Raw genomic sequence first — 24,418 nt, 5'->3', positions numbered from 1 at the left:
TGATGTGGCAGTTCTTTGGGAAGCCGGCATCTTCGGGCTGACTGTAAGGCCCAGCAGTCCTCCTCTGCATCACGGTGTTACAGCATTCCCGAACCCAAGACCAAACAACAACCAGGGACAAAGGCAAAAGGGCCCCCCGCTACCCAGCCTTCCCTCCTTATATTAGCCCCACAGGGCAGGTAAGCTGGGTCCAAAAAGCCCAGGAAACGGAGTGAAACAGTTTAACCCCCTTGCCTGGGTCAGCCACTGCTCACTAACTAATGTAGGCAACTTGCCTACAGTTGTCTGGAAGATATTGTCCAGAGGCAACCAACATTTGAGGATATTTGTAAGTACAGACTGGTGTGAGAGATCCTAGAGCCTATGGGCTGTTGCCACCCCTCTGGTGCTAGAGAGTCAGCTTTGTGTATAAAGGGGACATCAGATGGTGTCCTTGAAGCGCTCAGTATATATAATTCTGTGTGAAGGTACTCTGCTCAAATTACTCAAAAGAGGAAACTTAATGTCTTCAGCTTCTACTACAAAGCCAAGTCCATTACCTACTCGCACAAGGACTTTGCTTACAGCTCTACAGAAGGAAGTGTCCTCATCTTTGTACATAGTTCTTTTTAGAGCATCCCACTCATCCTCCATCCCCATCCAAGTTACCCGCCCCCCAAACACCAAAAAAACCACCCCTGGACCGTTAATTGAGCAAATTCTGGTAAAAGACTTAAGGGACCTTTAAAAATGCTGGCTCCTATGGGGTGTACCACTAAATTTGGGGGCTCTTCCAGGATTTCCCCCAAGAAACCACAGCGGTAGCTTTTGGCAACAGATGAAAGAGGCTTACAGCGTTGTGGTCACTATGGAGGATTGTGGGAAGGGAATCAGTATGGTGGACTGTTGTGTCACAGCGGAGAATGTCTGCATCACAGTAGGGACTGCTGCCAGTGCAGAAGCATTTCCAAGTAGTGACCGTGAAAGAGGTAACATGTGGCAAGGGAGCGAGAGTGCCTGTGAAGTCTGCCTAGGGACAGGCAGGGTTACCGCCAGTGTGTGCGCTGCAGAGGAAATTGTGGCCTGTTTGCCAGTGCAGAAGCATTTTTGGTCAGTGGCGGGGAAGAAGTTAACAAGGGGTGCGGGAGCGACAGTGCCAGTATTGGAGGTTTATTGTTTTTTTTTCAAATGCACCTAATATTCTTTTACAATCAAAATGGCCTACTTTTTTGTCTGAACCAATGTTCATTCTATTAGCTCTTTCTATGCACTATACTGGGCATGTCTGCCTTATGTCTTTATTGCCTATACACTTTTATAATTGAATAAAGTATGCCTGTTTTTTTAGCTTACAGTACAGGCAGTCCCTGAGTTACAAACATCCGACTTACAAACTACTCATTCTTAGAAACGAAGGGAGACAATGGGAAGTGAGAGGAAATCTACCCCTAGGAGTAAAAGTTATCATGGGAAAAGGGTGTCTCCACTGAAGCTTTATCACCAATCCTTGTTTGCACGACAACCAGTGGCAGCCGCTCCCCTAATCCATGCGCCCAGCCCCCCAATCCTCATGCAGGGCGCCGGATGCATGGATTCCAATGGGGTTTTTTTTTTTCAGAGGCTCTAATTGGCTCCAAAAGAGGGTGGGCTTGTGGCGCAGAGCACTGCACCCTGAGTCCACCCAGTTGTGTGACAACAGCAAATTAATATTATTCACTATTGTCTTCTTGCTTCTCCTCCCAGCCAATCAGGAAGCAGGTCTCGGGATTGGCCAAAAGGAGAAGCGATCTTATTGGGCAGTACTGAGGGAGGGGAGGATGTATGGAGAGTCCTGGGAGATGCCCGTATCTGCTCTGCATCGCCGCATGGGTACCACCATGGGGGGGGATAGGGATCAGGTGGATTGTTTGCCGCCCCTGGGGGGGTTAGGGTGGTTTATTTGCCGCCACTGACATCAACCCAAAATCTTCAGAATCCAATTGTCACAGGGACAGAAAGTGAGGTGAAATCTTCTGTACAGGGGCACAGACAGCAAAACAATTGTTACTGGGGTGTTAACCCTTCCCTATGCTATCCAAAAAACTTAAAACTATTTTTTTTGGCTGGAGTTACACTTATTCCGACTTACATACAAATTTAACTTAAGAACAAACCTACAGGCCCTATCTTGTTTGTAACTCGAGGACTGCCTGTATGTTCTTTACAGTCTTTGATGTCTTCTTTCCATTCTTTAGTCTCCTTCACAGGCTCAGGTTCAGCCAGTAGGCACAACTCCTTCCACTGAAACCAGCACAGGTACACCTCCCTCAATGGAAACCGGCCTCACTCCTGACCCAGAAAAACGCAAGCTTATCCAGCAACAGCTGGTGTTATTGCTACATGCACACAAGTGTCAACGGAGGCAAATAGATTGTGAAATGCACATATGTGCCCTTCCCCACTGTCGTACCATGAAGAATGTTCTGAATCACATGACGTTCTGTACAGCTGGGAGAACCTGCCAGGGTAAGCTGCTATCACATGTACCAACCTGTTAAAAAAACCTATACCACTCATATACCACACATATTCACTGTACCATGTTCCCAATCTTTGGCTCCCTACTTTGGATGTTTTTTTTTTTTTTTTCCATCAGGCTGCCAAATCATTGTAGCTTCTGAATTTATCATCATGTTGCCTGTAAAATATGAACTTAAAAGAAACAAAATCTGCAGATGTGAATATGATTTTTTTTTTTCTATTCTTCATTTAAGAAGGACGAACATGCAGAAATACAGAAACAACCCCAATGGTATGCTAAAAGTACATAATTAAAAAGTACATAATTAATGATACAGACATCACAGTATTATAAAGAAGGCCTTCTATCTGTAGGAAATAGCACCTATCTACAGAGGACTAGGGAGGTTCCGTATCCCGCATGACCAATTTTTCCACGGCAAGCACCGTTTTGTGTATAGAAGAAAGAACAAAACCAAACTGACTCCAAGGTCATAGCAACCTTAGAAATGTAATAAAAGAAAAACAGAGGAGAGGGAAAGGAGGAGGGGAGAAATATGTTTTTTGGGGGGGAAGGGGGGTGGGGGGAGGGAAGAGATATACCTCCGACCAGTCACACCATCTCCGTCCGGGAAGCCTCCAGGTTTGTCGCGCCACGGGGGAACTAAGCCACCAGCTCCCCATATTCCTCAGAATAGGCGAATTTGTGCCAATAAAACCATTTTTTTGAGAATTGCTCGCTGAGGCCTTTCTCCGTGGCCACCAAGTCCTCCATTCTGTTGATTTCTGCTACTTTTTTCAGCCAGACGGCCATCGACGGGGGCTGTGTCTGCTTCCAGAGTAGGGATGAGCCGAACACCCCCCGGTTCGGTTCACAACAGAACATGCGAATAGGAATGAGCTTGATTTTCGGATCGAACATGAGTTTGACTCAAACATCGGGTGTTTGCCCGTTCGCCGAATATCGAACATTATGGGGCGTTCGCGGGAAATTCGAGTGCCCGCGGAACACCTCATAATGCACTATGAGATCGCAGTGCATTGCTGTATGATGATTGGCCAAAGCATGCACCTGACCTGCATGCTTTGGCCAATCTCAGCGCCCTCTGCTAACAGAGCCATAATTGGCCATAGCTCTGGGGGACTAAGTCCACGCCCCACACTACATAGGGCTGCCTGCACGGCGGCCCTGTGTAGTGTTGTTGGCGTGGACGGAGACATAGCTTGATTTAGATTAAGCAGGCAGGTTATTAGTAGCAGTGTATTTAATACATATATATATACAGTCAGTCTAGTGTATATATATATATATATATATATATATATATATATATATATATATATACACTCTGCATCCAGTCAGTGTAGCCTAGAGATCTACTTCTATAGTGCATTCTGTGGTGTACTATTTCTAATCTACTTCAGGCAGTGTATTTGATATATATATATATATATATATATATATATATACAGTAGTCAGTCTAGTATATATACCGTATTTATCGGCGTATAACACGCACTTTTTTCCCCTTAAAATCAGGGGAAAATCGCGGGTGCGTGTTATACGCCGATCCCCTGCGATCCTGAGCTGACAGATGTTCAAAATCGCCGACCGCCGAGAAGAGCCGAGGACCGGCTCTGTGTATTTCGGCGCCGGCGGCGCCATTTTCAAATCGCGGTCGGCGATTTTGAAGCTCAGGATCGCAGGGGATCAAACTGCGAGCTGCAAGGCTGCACTGGGGCAAGGCTGCACTGAGAAGGCTGCAATGATGGGCATTTAAATGTAAGTTTTTTTCCCTTCAACTTCCCTCCTAAAAGGTTTTTTTTCCTTAAAATTCCCTCCTAAATTGGGGTGCGTGTTATACGCCGGTGCGTGTTATATGCTGATAAATACGGTATATATATATATATATATATATATATATATATATATATATACATATACATATACACACACACACACACACAGTGGGGACGGAAAGTATTAGACCCCCTTAAATATTTCACTCTTTGCTATATTGCAGCCATTTGCTAAAATCATTTAAGTTCATTTTACAATACAGTCTACTACCGTGCATTCCGTGGTGTGCTATTTCTAATCTACTTCAGGCAGTGTATTCGATATATATATATATATATATACAGAAGAAGAATGTAGAATGTAGATCTCTAGGCTACACTGACTGGATGCAGAGTATATATATATATATATATATATATATATATATATATATATATATATATATACACACACATATATATATATATATATATATATATATATATATATATATATATATATATATATATATATATACACACACTCTGCATCCAGTCAGTGTAGCCTAGAGATCTACATTCTACAGTGCATTCCTTGGGGTACTATTTCTAATCTACTTCAGGCAGTGTATTTGATACACTCTGCATCCAGTCAGTGTAGCCTAGAGGTCTACATTCTACAGTGCATTCCATGGGGTACTATTTCTAATCTACTTCAGGCAGTGTATTTGATATATACAGTATCTCACAAAAGTGAGTACACCCCTCACATTTTTGTAAATATTTTATTATATCTTTTCATGTGACAACACTGAAGAAATGACACTTTGCTACAATGCAAAGTAGTGAGTGTACAGCTTGTATAACAGTGTAAATTTGCTGTCCACTCACAATAACTCAACACATAGCCATTAATGTCTAAACCGAAGGCAACAAAAGTGAGTACACCCTTACATGAACATGTCCAAATTGTGCCCAATTGTGGCAATATTTTGTGTGGCCACCATTATTTTCCAGCACTGCCTTAACCCTCCTGGGCATGGAGTTCACCAGAGCTTCACAAGTTGCCACTGGAGTCCTCTTCCACTCCTCCATGACGACATCACAGAGCTGGTGGATGTTAGGGACCTTGCGCTCTTCCACCTTCCATTTAAGGATGCCCCGCAGACAATGGCGTCTCCAGCTTTCTACTATAAAATGCAATTATTTATATATATATATATATATATATATATATATATATATATATAAAAAATCTCCTGGGGCCCTTTACTACGATCCCACAATGGGCCCTTTCACATGTTCTGCAGTGAGCTCCCCTCCTACTTCATTGGTGCCCCCCAGGGTGGCAGAAAACAAGAGATATGTCACAAGCACACCAAGAAAATATAAGGGTCCAAAGCAGTGGGAGAACTACCAGGGTTGCAAAGGTTGTCATACCACCGTGTCCTAGTGTTCTGCCACTGTGGGGTTTGCCAGCCTCCTCTTGCTGTCCTGCCCTTGCTATTGACAGTGCTGGTCTAGCATCTTTCTCCTCGGTAGTGGCTGCAGTCTATTAGTACCTAGTGCTGGTGACATTATGGGTGCATGCAGGGGAAGGCTGGCACTATTGGTTGTAGAGACCCGAGCCCCCAGCTGGTCACCTAGCCAGGGACGATCCTAGGCGGGTGCGCGGGGTGCAGTTCACCCGGGCACCACAGAGATGGGGGCGCTCAAGCGCCAGAGTGCTCCTCTCCCTCCTTCTCCTCTCCTTGTTGATGTCCAGAGGCCGCTCTCTCAGCCACTCACCGCCGCCGCTGTGTTTCCTGCCCAAATCCTTCCCCCCTCCATCCTCCTGTCAGAGGAGATTGGAGCGGCTGTCTCTGTTCAGAGAGAGACCCGCGCAGTGACGTCATTAGGGGGCGGGGCGGTCCGTGCCGTGCGGCGTGCAGTGCCTGTCATTTGTTCTTCTCCTCTCTGTCATGATCTTCTCCACCCGGGCGGCGTGGCTGCACACTGTCCTCTCCTCTCTAGCTGCCGCCCAGGTGGGGTTTGTCCTAAGTAGGGGGTCTGTACTAATAGAGGGGGGGTGGTTTGTGAGGGGGAGTCTGTACTAATGGAGGGGGGGCTGTACTACTAATGGAGGGGGGTGGTTTGTGTGGGGGTCTGTACTAATGGAGGGGGTGGTTTGTGGGGGGGGGTCTGTACTAATGGAGGGGGGTGGTTTGTGGGGGGGGTCTGTACTAATGGAGGGGGGTGGTTTGTGGGGGGGAGTCTGTACTAATGGAGGGGGATCTGTACTAATGGGGGGGTGGTTTGTGTGGGGGGTCTGTACTAATGGAGGGGGGTGGTTTGTGGGGGGGAGTCTGTACTAATGGAGGGGGGGTTTGTGGGGGGGTCTGTACTAATGGAGGGGGGTGGTTTGTGGGGTGGAGTCTATACTAATGGAGGGGGGTCTGTACTAATGGAGGGGGGGTGGTTTGTGGGGGGGTCTGTACTAATGGAGGGGGGTGGTTTGTGGGGGGTCTGTACTAATGGAGGGGGGTTGGTTTGTGGGGGGGTCTGTACTAATGGAGGGGGGTAGTTTGTCCTGAGGGGGGTGGTTTGTTGGGGGTCTGTATTAACGGAGGGGGGTGGTTTGTCCTGGGGCATCTGTACTAATGGAGGGGGGTCTGTACTGAGGGAGGGGTTTATACTTAGTGGGGGGTCTATACTTAGTGGAGGGGGTCTGTACCGAGGGGCGACTGAAGTTGGTGGAGAGGGGGGGTGACACCATGTTTTACTGCACTGGGTGACACGAACCCTAGTGACGCCACTGCAGCCGCGGGCTCTTCTTCCCCCCTCCCTCTCCCTCTCCTCACGCTGCTGTACTAGTGAGCAGCGCTTGCCAGCACAGCTGCCCACTATGTTTCTTCCCCCGCCTTCATATTGGCCAGGGAAGAAATAGAATAAAAAAATGAGCAGCGAAGAGGATTGAGGGACATGTAGTCCCAAGGACTGGCAGCCCCACTGTAACATGGAGACTGTAGCCCACACAGCATGCCCAGCTGAATGGGAGAGAGAGAGAGCCAGAAGCCCGGGAAAGCTTTCAGGGAACTACACACAGGACTCCAGAGGGAGAGGACAGTGCTGAGGGAACACCATCAGAGAGAGAACCCCGCTGCCCTGCACCACCACAGGGAAAGCCACGCAGCCTACCACCATCCCTGGCGGAGAAAGGAATGGAGTCATTGCCAGAATACAGATCTGGGCTCTACCCAACGGAGTCGTCACGGGCAATTCAGAGTGAGCTGACTCCTGATCAGAGGAACCATTGCTGCTGGGTCAGGTGAGAGGGCCGATCGGCCATTATCTCCTGTAGTATGTCTGCAGTCTCTGACCATCTCCTGTATTATATCTGCAGTCTCTGACCATCTCCTGTAATATGTCTGCACTCTCTGACCTTCTCCTGTGCTATGTCTGCAGTCTCTGACCATCTCCTGTATTATGTCTGCACTCTCTGACCATCTCCTGTAACATGTTGGCACTCTCTGACCGTCTCCTGTAATATGTCTGCACTCCCTGACCGCCTCCTGTGTTATGTCTGCAGTCTCTGACCATCTCCTGTATTATATCTGCAGTCTCTGACCATCTCTTATGCTATGTCTGCAGTCTCTGACCAACTCCTGTAATATGTCTGCACTCTCTGACCATCTCCTGTAATATGTTTGCACTCTCTGACCGTCTCCTGTAATATGTCTGCACTCTCTGACCATCTCCGGTAATATATCTGCAGTCTTTGACCATCTCCTGTAATATGTCTGAACTCTCTGACTGTCTCCTGTACTATGTCTGCAGTCTCTGACCATCTCCTCTAGTATGTCTGCAGTCTTTGACCATCTCCTGTATCATGTTTGCAGTCCCTGACCATCTCCTGTATCATGTCTGTAGTCTCTGACCATCTCTTGTATCATGTCTGCAGTCTCTGTCCGTCTCTTGTATCATGTCTGCAGTCTCTGACCTTCTCCTGTACTATGTCTGCAGTCTTTGACCGTCTCTTGTATCATGTCTGCAGTCTCTGACTGTGACAGACTCACTCGGGACAGAGGCTATTGGAGGGGACTGAACGCAAGCCTCTTGCCCACCGATTATGGGCCCTAGCATTTGGGGAAATGGTGCTCTCTGTGAGCTATATGCCTGGGGACCCTGGGGTTGGTGTTACTTTGGATTCAGCTCCATGTCCCCCCAAAACACACAGACTCTGGGAACCCTTTATATGCCATATTAGAATGGTGACTGATTTATACCGTTGGGACTCGTACTGTTAAATGCTAATGTCATCAATTCTGCTATAATGTGTTTATTGTAAATAAGTCTAGTGTGACTCTAAGAGTCTTTTCACCCATTGTTGTTTGTGTTAATTAACTGTGTGAAGCTCAGTGACCACAAGTCTGGGCGAAAAGGTCATGTCTCAGTCACCTAGGCTGTATAAAGGATTAGATAATTAGCTCATGTTAATTAGGTTACAGTTGTATTGTTAGAGGAGGTTCCAACGGCATATAAAGTCTTGTAATTTTGATTCTAAATAAAGAGAGTTCATGTTAGCAACAAGCAAGTGTCGCCTTGTTTTGTGCTCAGAGAGGTTGGAATATCTGATATCTGTATACAGACTGGGAGGAAGTGGTATATGACGGAAGCACTCAAGCGGAGTGTGGGACGTTCCGTGACATTGGTGGCAAGCAGCGGGAAAGCTTCCTGCAGTCTGGGAAATCTAAACCTCCACCTGGATCCAAGATCAGGATAGCAGACTTCAGTCACCCCAATGGAGATATGGACCTGGCATCAGAGTTCCCGGGGCTGCTGCGGATCATCCTTTCAACATACACCAGGACTGTGCCTGAGGATGAATACCTGGAGCTTAGGCAGCAAATTCGGGTGGTGCTCTGGATTGGAGCCCTCCAGCTCGCTAGTATAAAACAGGGCAAGTGCTTTCCAACCCAAGAGCAACGGGCCAGTGACCAACGGGCATTGCGGATGGCATTCCTGGGAGAGCAGCCCCAGGAGCAATGGGTGACTGAGTTGGACAGGCTGGTCCAGCAGGAGATAGAGCTGGACAATCATTATCGGGCTCTGCAATGGCACGCAGAGGAGGGATATTTAGGGGAGACAACAGAATGCTTTCCGGAGGGATATGACTTTGGAGGCCCTGGATTGCTGTGGGAGAGCCTTACAGATCATTTTATGTTTGGCGATGAAGGGGAGCCTGACCCTGAGGACCTGCGAGAATATAGAGAGGCTATGCTCGGTCTTGCAGGGGTCTCAGAGCTCAAACCTGATCTGGACCATTTGCTAAGGAAGGAACAGCATCTGGAAAGGGCATACAGGAAACTGCTAGAACACGTTCAGCACCATGCCAGAGAATCTGCAGTGGAAAATCTGAAGATTGCCTTCCCCAAACCTGAAGTGCTGACCACAGGGCAGAGCTCTGCTAACCTCTGTCCAGCACTGATAACATCTTCTGGGTTCCATGGACAGGAGATGGTGAACCTCTATCCCCAGACACCAGTTATAGAGATAGGGGATTTAATAGACTTTTCTGCTGAGGAAGAACAACCTGATGAGCCTCCAGCAGAAGAGCTGGTATTAGGGCCAAACTTCACTGTGCTCTGCCCAGCACCAACAGCAGTATCTGTGGAGTTACAACAATCTTCTCCAGCTGAAGATCTAGCAACCGGACAGAGGGTCCAAGACCTCTGCCCCACACCTGTGGCAGTTTCGGAGGCTCAGGGTGAGAAGGTGACAATCACTTCCCAGCAGCAGATACAGGGGGAGAAGGGAGAGGAGGTGTTTGTTATCCCTCCCCAACAGTTGGCCAGGGTGGAGGAAGCGGCCTTTCCTCCCCAGCAAAGATCCGTGCACCTGGGAGACAGTACCATAGACATGTCATCCAAGCAGCCAGATGAGGGAATGGAAAAGGAAGCACCCGGCTCCTCTTTCCAATGGCAACTACACAGTTTGGGAGTGGAGGAAGCCAGCCTCCTGCCCCAACGGTTAGCCGGAGCGGTGGATGCGGAGTCCCCAGCAGAAGTGCTGGCAACAGAGCAGAGTGCTACCAACCTCTGCCCAGCACCGGCAACAACTGTGGAGTTCCAGGGAGCCAGAGCAGTTGGCCCCTCTCTCCGACGACAAGCTGATGTAGTGGAGCTGCTACTCCCAGCTGAATCGCTGGCAACAGGGCAGAGCACCGCTGGCCTCTGCCTAGCACCTAGTGTCTCTCTACAGCTTCAGGAAGCTGGGGTGATCGGCCCCTCTGCCCAGCAGCAGACCGAGCCCAGGAATGTTAAAAACAATCCAGCTGAAGCCCTGGCAGCCAGACAGAGAGTAAATGGCCTCTGCCCCACACCTACTGAGGTCAACTATTCCTTGCAGCCAAGAAAGGAGATCATGCGGGAAGACTATGTGAGTTCACTCTGCCTTACTAACGCATGTCCAGACCAGGTTGAGGTCTGGGACCTTGTTAGTCCACCTTTGATGGGGGAGAAATGTGACAGACTCACCCGGGACAGAGGCTATTGGAGGGGACTGAACGCAAGCCTCTTGCCCACCGATTATGGGCCCTAGCATTTGGGGAAATGGTGCTCTCTGTGAGCTGTATGCCTGGGGACCCTGGGGTTGGTGTTACTTTGGATTCAGCTCCATGTCCCCCCAAAACACACAGACTCTGGGAATCCTTTATATGCCATATTAGAATGGTGACTGATTTATACCGTTGGGACTCGTACTGTTAAATGCTAATGTCATCAATTCTGCTATAATGTGTTTATTGTAAATAAGTCTAGTGTGGCTCTAAGAGTCTTTTCACCCATTGTTGTTTGTGTTAATTAACTGTGTGAAGCTCAGTGACCACAAGTCTGGGCGAAAGGTCATGTCTCAGTCACCTAGGCTGTATAAAGGATTAGATAATTAGCTCATGTTAATTAGGTTACAGTTGTATTGTTAGAGGAGGTTCCAACGGCATATAAAGTCTTGTAATTTTGATTCTAAATAAAGAGAGTTCATGTTAGCAACAAGCAAGTGTTGCCTTGTTTTGTGCTCAGAGAGGTTGGAATATCTGATATCTGTATACAGACTGGGAGGAAGTGGTATATGACGGAAGCACTCAAGCGGAGTGTGGGACGTTCCGTGACACTGACCATCTCCTGTATCACGTCTGTAGTCTCTGACCATCTCTTGTATCATGTCTGCAGTCTCTGTCCGTCTCTTGTATCATGTCTGCAGTCTCTGACCTTCTCCTGTACTATGTCTGCAGTCTTTGACCGTCTCTTGTATCATGTCTGCAGTCTCTGACCATCTCCTGTATCATGTCTGTAGTCTCTGACCATCATTTGTATCATGTCTGCAGTCTCTGACCATCTCTTTTATCATGTCTGGGGGCTCTTTCTAAGAGACTCTCAAACAGAAGCCCTCTCTGTGTGCATCAGAGAGACTCCCCTCCAGGTCTCATTAGTGTACGCTCTTCCTGTATTTTTTGTTATTGTTAGAAGATCATGGGAGGATCCCAGGGTAACGAAGACTTCTTAGGAGAGCATCTCTGTGTTTGAGTTGTTGCCATAGAAACATGTGTAAAGGGGAGGAGTTTGTAAGATGACCACGCCCATGTGGGGGCGCCAGAAATATTTCTGCACCCAGGCGTCTGTGACCCTAGAATCGGCCCTGCACCTAGCAGCAGTAATGCTGTATAACCTTCTCTGTTGACATGCTGATCAGGATGTGATCCAGGTGATGCTCCCAGTCAGATCTAATAAACACAGTATTTATTAGCATGAAGAGTACAACCACATTTATATAATCAACCATATGTTCAGCAGCCATGTGGGCTCCATGCCTGTAAGGTGTGGGCTTTGATCAATAAACTCTAGGATTTGACTAGGAGCATTACCTGGATTGCATCCCAGTCGGCATGTCAGAGAAGGCTCCACTGCTGCTAAGCAACCTGCAGGGAGCTCAACTGTCTACTCTACAACCATTAGAAATGGGCTTGGGTTTGTTTGAAATCCCACATGCCTGATCCCGCTAGGAAGCCGACACTTCACAGTGCTAATCACAGGCACTGAGACATTCCTGATCTGTGCAGCTGCGAACCGGGAAATGTCTCACTGCCTGTGATTAGTGCTATGCAGTGTCGGCTTCCTGGCGGGATCAGGCATGTGGAATTTTGAACATGCCCAGCCCATCGCTAACAACAAATTGTGCTGGCCCTCCTGTACATCAGCCTGATAAAGTAACCAGCACTGGGTTCCAATATGCTGCCGCCGCTGCCATGGAGGCAGAGGCCAGCGCTGTGAATAGCCGGGACAGGACAGCAACCCTGGTAGTTCTGCCACTGGTCCACACTGGGAGGATTCCCCCATCCAGCGATAATGTGTGTGTATGGGGAATTGGATAATTTCTTTTTTTTTTCATTCAACCTAATAGTTGAATGCAAAAAGTGATTAATGTATGGGCTGCCTAAGTGCTAAGATCAGCCATAGATAGTTTAAATCTCAGCTGGTTCAGCAGGAACTGGCTGAGATTTGAACCATTAATGAGCAGGCTGACTGTACCAAGTTGAATTGATCAAATTGGGTACAACCAGCCTGCCAGATTCTCTTATGATCATAGGCGTGCCCACAGGGTGTGCCGGGTGTGCCCAGGCACACCCTAATCACCCCGTGCACATTATCGCTCTGTGTAGCAGCAGAAACAGGGAAAAGATCTCCCTCCTACCGGCTCTGCCATAGGAGAAGTGTTTATGCTCTTCTCTTTCACTGTGCCGGCAGGGAGATCAATGTGTCGGGGTCATATATATGTACACACCCGCACATGCATGTGTGTTTTTGAGCTTAAGGGTGCACACCCTAATCCAATAGGCTGCGCAAGCCTATGCTTATGATTATCACTAGTGGTTGCTATAGCCACTAGTGATAATCACTGTTTGTCGGGAGAATACAATTGCTGGGCAGAGGGATATTCCCCTGTCACCACTGTCTGTGTTGATGGGGAAATCATGCAAGTTTCTTTCCTGCAATCTGTGGATGCAGGAAAGAAATTTGCACCGTCTATTACCTGCCTAACTGAAAGTGAAAGCAAACTGTGAAGGTCTTGAAAGAACAGGAGAGGGGGAGGGACAGATGGGGAAGAGAAGGGATGGAGATAATGCCGTTCAGAGATTACAGTGTATTGCAGTGCACACACTTACCCACAGGTCCAGGCTAGAAGCTCAGGCATCACTTACACACAGCCAGGAATTCTGCTGATTTTCATATTTCCCTCCCAAGTGTCATAGACTGACACTCGGCTCAGCTTGCAGTTACCACTCTCGGAATTTGCAGGTTGGTTCTCTTGTCCTAAGGATGGGAGAAATCAGTCTGTTTTTTCAGTAACTGAGATAATGGGAGTAGGCTTGGGCGCCCCCTCCTGCAACTCACTCTTCTCCCTGCCAATGAGGATGCAGGGGAAGGAGCAGATCGGGCAGCTGTGGTTGTGTGAGCGCTCGCATTATGCAGTGTCAGCGAGCAGAGGGAGGGGGGAGGTATCCCCCACAGGAGCTGACTGGGGACGCTCTCCCTTTTCTGGAGAGACTGTTACTCCAGCGGCGGCCCGAGCAAGATGCGGCGCATCTGCTACGAATGCAAACAAAAAGGCATTTTAATTGGGGGGGGCACATGGTGGGGCACAGTACAATGTTGGGGGGTCAACACCCCCTCTGCCCCCCCTAGTGACGCCATTGCCCACAGATGCTCAATAAGGTTTAGGTCTGGAGATATGCTTGGCCAGTCACCTTTACCCTCAGCTTCTTTAGCAAGGCAGTGGTCATCTTGGAGGTGTGTTTGGGGTCGTTATCATGTTGGAATACTGCCCTGCGGCCCAGTCTCCAAAGGGAGGGGATCATGCTCTGCTTCAGTATGTCACAGTACATGTTGGCATTCATGGTTCCCTCAATGAACTGTAGCTCCCCAGTTCCGGCAGCACTCATGCAGCCCCAGACCATGACACCACCACCATGCTTGACTGTAGGCAAGACACACTTGTCTTTGTACTCCTCACCTAGTTGCCACCACACCTGCTTGACACCATATGAACCAAATAAGTTTACCCTGGTCTCATCAGACCATAGGACATGGTTCCAGTAATCCATGTCCTTAGTCTGCTTGTCTTCAGCAAACTGCGGGCTTTCTTGTGCATCATCTTTAGGAGAGGCTTCCTTCTGGGACGACAGCCATGCAGACCAATTTGATGCAGAGTGCGGCGCATGGTCTGAGCACTGACAGGCTGACCCCCCACCCCTTCAACCTCTGCAGCAATGCTGGCAGCACTCATACGTCTATTTCCCAAAGACAACCTCTGGATATGACACTGAGCACATGCACTTAACTTCCTTGGTCGACCATGGCGAGGCCTGTTCTGAGTGGAACCTGTCCTGGTAAACCGCTGTATGGTCTTGGCCACCGTGCTGCAGCTCAGTTTCAGGGTCTTGGCAAACTTCTTATAGCCTAGGCCATCTTTATTTAGAGCAACAATTCTTTTTTTCAGATCCTCAGAGAGTTGTTTGCCATGAGGTGCCATGTTGAACTTCCAGCGAACAGTATGAGAGAGTGAGAACGATAACACCAAATTTAACACACAAGCTCCCCATTCACACCTGAGATTTTGTAACACAACGAGTCACATGACACCGGGGGAGGGAAAATGGCTAATTGGGCCCAATTTGGACATACTCACTTTTGTTGGCAGCGGTTTAGACGTTAATGGCTGTGTGCTGAGTTATTTTGAGGGGACAACAAATTTACACTAAATATACAAGTTATGCGCTGCGCTTGGGTGACCCCAAAAACAAAATTAATAATAATCAACTCTGTGCTTACTAGTGCGATAATATTAAATACAAGTAATTAGATGTTGAATAAATAAACAAGATGTGAAAAAACAAGTGCTTGTTACACCATAAATTAGTGCTTAATAGTGCTTGTTACACCATACATAGTGTCTTAATCAACATAAATAGTGCTTAGTGCTCAATATAAAGTATCCTGCTATTTTAAATGAAAAAATTAATAAATAATGAAAAAAAGTTCTCTTTGGCACTCTAAATAGTGCGTGCAAATAATGTCCAGCAGTGATAATAAAACAATGTGTGCAGGTGGTGTTCAGATGTGACAACAATCCAACATCATGCCGAAGATATCCTGAGTGCTGCAAAACATGCTCCTGTGCTCCTTCGTGACCCCCTTAAGCTAATGTACTCACCTCAGAGCGTGTGACTCAGCTTCTACCCTGAGTCCAAATACGCTTTGGAGCCACCCCTGGGCTCAGTCTGTGTCTGCTGCACTCCTCCAGCTGGAAACAATGTGGCTCCATACATATAAATGAAAAGGAAACTATATAATGTAATATAGTCAAAATACTTTTATTAAAAGAAAACGCTCCCCACACCGGGGTACTCACATGGCACTAGTGCGTCAGTGCACCATACTGTCCTGGGGAGGGGCCAGGACGGAGAGACTGACACGGACTTTACACCAGCACTGTTCCAGCACAGCATACCGCACCAAACATCCAGTGATTTTGCATAGAAAGCCGTTATAGTATGGTGCACTGACGCACCAGTGCCATGTGAGTACCCCGGTGTGGGGAGCGTTTTCTTTTAATAAAAGTATTTTGACTATATTACACTATATAGTTTCCTTTTCATTTATATGTATGGAGCCACATTGTTTCCAGCCGGAGGAGTGCAGCAGACACTGAGACTGAGCCCAGGGGTGGCTCCAAAGCGTATTTGGACTCAGGGTAGAAGCTGAGTCACACGCTCTGAGGTGAGCACATTAGCTTAAGGGGGTCACGAAGGAGCACAGGAGCATGTTTTGCAGCACTCAGGATATCTTCGGCATGATGTTGGATTCTTGTCACAGCTGAACACCACCTGCACACATTGTTTTATTATCACTGCTGGACATTATTTGCACGCACTATTTAGAGTGCCAAAGAGAACTTTTTTTCATTATTTGTTATTTATTAATTTTTTCATTTAAAATAGCAGGATACTTTATATTGAGCACTAAGCACTTTTTATGTTGATTAAGACACTATGTATGGTGTAACAAGCACTATTAAGCATTAATTTATGGTGTAACAAGCACTTGTTTTTTCACATCTTGTTTATTTATTCAACATTCATATTATTTGTATTTAATATTATCGCACTAGCAAGCACAGAGTTGGTTATTATTAATTTTGTTTTTGGGGTCACCCAAGCGCAGCGCATAACTTGTAAATTTATCCTATGCACGTTATATGAAGCGTAATTAGCACATGCAGCTGGAGGTAGCACAAGTAAGGCATAAGATCATTGTGGCTCACAGAATTTTTCCAATTTGATTTGAGCAAATTTACACTGTTATACAAGCTGTACACTCACTACTTTACATTGTAGCAAAGTGTCATTTCTTCAGTGTTGTCACATGAAAAGATATAATAAAATATTTACAAAAATGTGAGGGGTGTACTCACTTTTGTGAGATACTGTGTGTGTGTATATATATATATATATATATATATATATATATATATATATATATATACACACATACACAGTTAAGCATATAGAAAAGAACCCAGTATTGCTACCAGGGTTCAAAAAGATGGCTACTTTTGCAGCAGAAAGTAAATATACTAATATCAATACTAAATGTAACACTATCTTGTCAGTAAAAAAGTGCAAACAACATCACATATCATACTTCCCGGGTCCCATCCATAGGAGGGAAGACCCGGAAAGAACTCAATGTATACACAGACACAGAGAAACAAAACAACACATATGCGGCACTACAGAGACAGTTAAACAAACCCCCCCCCCCCAAAAACACACAGACAGTCCGGACAGCAGCCTATATATATTCACAGGAAAAATGCCAGCTAAGTCGCATATAAATTTTAGAACAGATATTCATACATATCCATGTTATATCGCTAAATCATGCAAATTTCCTGTGAATAGCCCCCGGGGGATGTAGAAAGTCATATATTGTATGCAAAGATACTAAAAGTTTCCCCTGGATGGAAGGAGGTAGGGATAAATTGGATGGGATCACTGACTGAACAATTCCTAATACTGGAGGCCAGCTCTAAATTCCCTGCGCAAAGAAAACAGTCCTTAATTGGCCGACAGCAGGTCCTCAGGTTATTGGTCAAATGTCTTTTCCTCAAAGTGAAAAAGAGGCTTTTTGCATAGTTTAGTGACCCCCGAGGGAAAGTCCTCCTGAAGGATGATTGACTATTATCATAATGAAATTGGGCGCATTAGCCTATTACCAGTATCGGCTCAAAATGGGGAATAAAGCAAAGTGCAGTCCTTAAAGATTCATCCAAAAAGCGGCTTATAAGCCACGGACAACAACAGGTTGTTAAGTCAATGACTTCAAAGTGTTGGTTTGCAGCTCCTACACAGAGATGATGTTAATAGTGTTGCTACTGTGTAATCACATCATGCAATCATTTCATCTCTCAAAAAGTCATTTTGTAACTCAGTGGAGGCAGACATGCAGTGAGATGTATAGGTACGTTACCACTCTGTTGATTGTCCTAGGTATTTAATCCCCTTCTCAATCCAGTGTCCTATTGGTCAGCTATGTGACTTGAACCTCTTGGAGCGGCCATCATCTTCATGGACGAGTTAATCACGGCCGCTCGTTTGTTTGAAGCACGCTATGCGTGTTATTCGATAAGAGGTTGCGCTGGTATCACAGGCGTCACATAACCCATATCCTAACCCATAATTCCATCAGGCGGGAGCACAGAGTAGGTCGGCGTCACATGACCGCTGTGACGTCAACGCGTTTCGCTAAATTGGTAGGCGTAGCTTTATCTGGACTCATTGGGGCTGACAGTTCCTTTTATTGGGCAAACTTCCCAACAGCGCCGCCCCGCGTTTTCAACAAAAATACGTGTAACTTGAATTCCGTTTTTTTGTGTAACACAATCCACATTAACATTAAGCGTCTATCCAGGTATTATTTTGCCACCATCAATTGCTTTCCATTCCTCAGTCAGTTATGTCTCTATGGTTGCATAACGTTGATCAAATTGTTTCGCTCAATATATTACATTACAAATGTCAAAGAATTCTATGCAGTGTCCTCTGTTCATTCTATTAGCGCAAAGCACAAATCGCTCATTTATATCGCAACACAGTCGCCAGCATTTGGCAACATTATGTCCTTCCTAATTTGACGACATATATACAGGCACTAATCAAGCACATTAACCACTTAGACAGACGAGAGACAGTGAGATCTACAGTGAAATAAACAGAGGCCCAGTAAGGGACAAGGGCAGTGACGGTTATCAGTTTGCTTCGTCACAGCCCTCAGCGGAGGGCAAATTCATAATTTAGTAGTATACAAAGAGGAGAAACAGAAAAAAGAGAGAGAAAACGATCAAGGCCTAAGAATTAGGATGATGATACTTCATCCGACTTCTCAAGGGGGGTTAAGCTAGAGGGAAGGGAAGAAATGAAAAGCGGACACTGAAATGCTCAGGTCTCAAGAAATACTTGGAGATTTAACTCCGTGTTGAGTCCTTGGGGGGCAAGGGACCCCAAACTATAGATCCACCTCTTTTCCTTCTGAAGAAGGATCCAATTAAAGTCACCCCTTCTAGGGGATAACTTGAGTAAATAGATACCCTTGACCTTCAAACCATCAGGCTTTCCCTGATGGCATAAGGCAAAATGCTTGGCCAATGGTTTTTCCCGGGACTTCTCTGAATCCCTTTCTTTTTCTCCTTTGATTTCTCTTATATGCTCACCGATCCGTGTCTTCAAGGATCTCTTGGTTTTCCCGATATACATTTTTGGGCAAGGACACGTGACCATATAGATCACTTTACTTGAGGAGCAATTAATAAGATCACGTACCTCAAAAATATGACGTCCCCTGGTATCACTAAATATGACCGTTCTGTCCACAAAGGGGCAGATTTGGCACCTATTGCAGGGGAACATCCCCTTGCTCCTAGGGTATTCGGATAAACAGTTAGGATTTGGCTCCTTAGTAAGTTCAGAGTGGATCAAAATATCCCCCAAGTTTTTGGCCCTTCTGGCCACCAAATTGGGCGATTCCCCCACAATCTCTTTTAGGCCGGGGCCATTCAGCAGGATGTCCCAGTGTTTTCCCAAAATTCCGCGTACGGATTCCCACTGAGCTCCGTAAGAAGTAATTACTCTTACTGGGCCAGGGTCAGATTGTCTTTTGGTCAATGGCTTGGGGTCCAAGGAGAGGAGACTCTTCCTGTCCGGACATGCTGCCTTGGCTCTAGCTTTCCGAATTTGTCCATGGGAATACCCACGTTCCCTAAAGTGATTGTAAAGGTCAGCATTTTCCCTTCTTTTTTCTTGGTGCAGTTCCTCTTTATCCTTAAAAACTGGCCTACCGGGATTCCATTCTTGAGCCAGGGAGGGTGATGGCTGTCGGCCCTCAACAAAGTGTTGGCCGCTGTGGCCTTACGGTAAGTGCATGTACAGAGTCTACCTTCCTCGATAGTTATCTGTAAGTCAAGAAATGGAATCTGCTTTTCATCAACGGTATAGGTCAGACGGATATTGCGATTATTAGTGTTCAACAAGTCAATAAATCTATGTACCTCCTCTTTTGTCATTGAACTTACCTGTTGTTGTCCGTGGCTTATAAGCCGCTTTTTGGAAGAATCTTTAAGGACTGGACTTTGCTTTATTCCCCATTTTGACTTTCCCTCGGGGGTCACTAAACTATGCATAAAGCCCCTTTTTCACTTTGAGGAAAAGACATTTGACCAATAACCTGAGGATCTGCTGTCGGCCAATTAAGGACTGTTTTCTTTGCGCAGGGAATTTAGAGCTGGCCTCCAGTATTAAGAATTGTTCAGTCAGTGATCCCATCCAATTTATCCCTACCTCCTTCCATCCAGGGGAAACTTTTAGTATCTTTGCATACAATATATGACTTTCTACATCCCAGGGGGCTATTCACAGGAAATTTGCATGATTTGGCGATATAACATGGATATGTATGAATATCTGTTCTAAAATTTATATGCGACTTAGCTGGTATTTTTCCTGTGAATATGTACAGGCTGCTGTCCGGACTGTCTGTGTTTTTTTGTGGGGGGGTTTTGTTTAACTGTCTCTGTAGTGCCGCATATGTGTTGTTTTGTCTCTTTGTGCCTGTGTATACATTGAGTTCTTTCCGGGTCATCCCTCCTATGGATGGGACCCGGGAAGCATGATATGTAAAGTTGTTTGCACTTTTTTACTGACAATATAGTGTTACATTTAGTTTTGATATTAGTATATTTAATAAACTTTGTATTTTTTGGAACCAATTGGTTTAGACTTTCTGCTGCAAAAGTAGCCATCTTTTTGAACCTTGGTAGCAATACTGGGTTCTTTTCTATATAAAGCAATAAGTATCAGCGCTAAGTAACCTCTAAATTGAAAACCACACACCAATTTGATTTAACAATGTGCAATAAAAAATAAAAAACTAAAAAAATAATGAATAAATGTCCATCTTCATAAATAAGCAGTGTTCTAATAAACAGGATTGTGCATGTAGTTCAATTCATTAGTTTCATCCTCCACCGCAACACCAGTGATAGACCACACAGATTGCTCTCTTACCAGACGGCAAGCTCTAAAAAGCTTGCGACCTATACCCGGCCAGGGCCTTTATCCAATGGAGGACCAAAAGGACGAAATCCAGGCAAAACCCCTCAAGATGGTCAGCATACAGAGCAGAGACTGCCAAACTCCCCAGTCACAGATCATAAGTACGGTCAGAAAGTGATGGCATTCAGATGTTCCCAGAATGAGAAAGGATCACCATAGCGTAATACTGATAAACATTATTTATTGTATATTAAGAATGTCACTTACAATATTCCAAACTGTTAAAAGCAAGTCAGCCGGCCGGCTAGTACAACACCCGTCCCTCGAATGGTACACGCGAGATGTCAGCACGTCAGCTCCTCCCGACGCACGTTTCGTTATACGGTGACGTCGTCTGGGGCACGGGCGACGCACTGACGTGTCGCTTATATAACCACATGAGATTAAACCAAGCCGCAATGTGAATCCAGACCAGGAAATCGTCTAGCGTTCCACATTAAAATATGACACAAGCCCAGATCCGCCATATTAGGTGCTGGAAAAGCAATCCCCTATGGCAGGCCAGACAAAAAACTAATATAGCCAAACATGAAGGATATTATGATCATGTTTAACTTTGTATTGATACTAAAAATTGGCGAAAAAACGGCACCAGTCACATTCAACTTCTGCGCCAGGACAATACAAGTATTAGAACCTGAAAACTAAAAACTAAAAAAATGTTTTGGAATAACCAATAAGCAGTGACGTAGGAACAAAAAATACTAAAATATGTAGAGGACAAGAGAAACATCCTAAACTTGGCAGATTGATAATAGATATTTAATACTAAATTTTCGTAAATAGCATATCCCTGTAAACGATAATAAAGAAAATAATCAAATAGTCAAAACCTATCCGGATGAATAGCCAAAGGGCCCATGTGTACAGTTCCCACATTGTAATCAGTGACCATTACCTTCCACCACTCATACATATAGCCATTACTGGCAGGAAGGAATGTCACCCCATCATTACAATAAGGGGTCAAAGACGATTTCCTTTGGCCCACATGGAGTCCAGTTTATATTACACAATTAAAACCAGTAAAAAAACATAGTCACACATAAAATAAAATATAAAAATAACAGAGTCATCAAAAAGGGTGTGAAAATAAGAATACAAATGAAGGTGCAAATGCATAATCTTCCCACACCCTAAGGCCAAAATGCCCTCAAGAATTATCTATAAAAGCATTTGTATCAATGTCCACATTGAGCCCATATGGGGTATAACATTTAATTTTATGGATCCATAGCATCTCAAGTCTAGAGATGTTCCTGACAAGAGAGCTACCTCTCCAATGGGGACGATATTTATCAATCCCCAAGAAGACAGTATTGGAGGGATCTTTGTTATGTGTGGTTAAATAGTGCTTTGAAACTGAGTGCTTTGGAAATCCGTTTTTGATATTAGTGATATGCTCGTTAAGCCTGACGGAGAGGGGCCGTCTAGTGCTACCCACATACTGTAACCCACAAGGGCACTGGAGCAGATAGACAACCCCCTCCTTCGAGCATGTGATGAATGGTTCGATCCCGTGTTCCATATGTGTACTATGGGAAGTAAAACTGTGGGTACGTCTTTGTGTGCCTATATTGATGGAGCACACTCAACATTTACCACATTTATAGTATCCTGTAAGGTTACCAAAAAAACTTGGTTTCTTAGTAGGAGGGTCTAAGACATTAGGGGCCAGCCTGTCTTTAAGGCACGATGCTCCTCTAAATACCACCTGTGGTCTGGCAGGTAAAATGGATTTAAGGATAGGATCATTTTCCAAAATATGCCAATGTTTTTGTACCAGGTTTTTAATACTATTATGCTGCACTGAGCAGGTGGTAATAAATGGAATACGGGAAGAATTCCACTCACGGGGTGGCCTATCACTTAACAGATCACTTCTGTCCAAATTTTTAACTACATCTAGGGTAGATTTAAGAACATCTGCTTGTTCCAAAAATTCAGTGGCATCTGAACAGTTACACTTAAGGCTTATGTACTGGCTCTTAGGAACAGACTGGAGCCATGATTTATGGTGGCAACTGTCTATAGAGATATAGGAGTTGCAATCCGTGCTGTTAAAAAACGTAGAGGTGATAAACTGATTATGACGGATGGTTATATTCAGATCCAAAAAACTAATACCAGACTGGCTAGCCTCAAAATTCAAAAAAATACCTCTATTGTTCCTATTTAGATCTTCCATAAAGAGGTCAAGTTCGCTACGGGTTCCATCCCATAGGAGGAGGACGTCATCAATGTACCTAGCCCACAGCTTGAGCTGGGGCCTCCGGCAAACATTGATGACATCCTCCTCCCACAGGGCCATAAAGAGATTTGCAAGGCTGGGGGCATATTTAGCCCCCATAGCTACTCCCCGGTCTTGACGGTAAAACTGTTTATCGAACCAGAAATAGTTATGTGATGCCGCATATCTCAAGAGATCCATGATGAAATTGATTTGCTCATCATATAACTCTGAGTCCCGCCTCAAATAATATTCAACCGCAAAGAGACCCAAATCATGGGGTATTACCGTATACAAGGATGTTACGTCTGCGGTGACCATCCACACAGAGGGAGTGGGAGTATGGTTAGACAATATATTAATTACATGTCTTGAATCCTTAATGAGAGAGGGCATTTTAGCCACTAAAGGTTGCAAGAAGAAATCTATGTACTTGCCCACCCGGGACGTGAGGGAATCTATCCCACTCACAATGGGATGTCCCGGGGGGCAAGTAGGGTGTTTATGAACTTTGGGTAAGTAGTATATAATGGGAGTGCGGGGTGCCTTTTCTTTTTTATTAATAATCGTCGTCTATATGCTCCAGTGCCCTTGTGGGTTACAGTATGTGGGTAGGACTAGACGACCCCTCTCCGTCAGGCTTTACAAGCATATCACTAATATCAAAAACGGATTTCCAAAGCACTCAGTTTCAAAGCACTATTTAACCACACATAACAAAGATCCCTCCAATACTGTCTTCTTGGGGATTGATAAATATCGTCCCCATTGGAGATGTAGCTCTCTTGTCAGGAGCATCTCTAGACTTGAGATGCTATGGATCCATAAAATTAAATGTTATACCCCATATGGGCTCAATGTGGACATTGATACAAATGCTTTTATAGATAATTCTTGAGGGTGTTTTGGCCTTAGGGTGTGGGAAGATTATGCATTTGCACCTTCATTTGTATTCTTATTTTCACACCCTTTTTGATGACTCTGTTATTTTTATATTTCATTTTATGTGTGACTATGTTTTTTTACCGGTTTTAATTGTGTAATATAAACTGGACTCTATGTGGGCCAAAGGAAATCGTCTTTGACCCCTTATTGTAATGATGGGGTAACATTCCTTCCTGCCAGTAATGGCTATATGTATGAGTGGTGGAAGGTAATGGTCACTGATTACAATGTGGGAACTGTACACATGGGCCCCTTGGCTATTCATCCGGATAGGTTTTGACTATTCG

General features: G+C 45.4%; 1 protein-coding gene across 3 annotated transcripts in view; it reads left to right on the top strand.

Moving 5' to 3' along the window:
* LOC141148856 (histone lysine acetyltransferase CREBBP-like) overlaps positions 1-24,418 on the top strand; it is a 275,728-nt gene that overhangs the window by 134,473 nt on the left and 116,837 nt on the right. For all 3 annotated transcript variants that reach the window (XM_073636662.1, XM_073636663.1, XM_073636659.1), the window contains exon 3: positions 2,214-2,484. In XM_073636662.1, the coding sequence (XP_073492763.1) occupies positions 2,214-2,484 (271 nt within the window). The remainder of the gene's footprint in view (positions 1-2,213; positions 2,485-24,418) is intronic.

This window comes from Aquarana catesbeiana, linkage group LG06 (assembly GCF_042186555.1).
Source record: "Aquarana catesbeiana isolate 2022-GZ linkage group LG06, ASM4218655v1, whole genome shotgun sequence".
NCBI classification, from domain to species: Eukaryota; Metazoa; Chordata; class Amphibia; order Anura; family Ranidae; genus Aquarana; species Aquarana catesbeiana.
The sequence above is the reverse complement of the archived record's forward strand: the minus strand, read 5'-3'. Positions and strand labels throughout refer to the sequence as shown.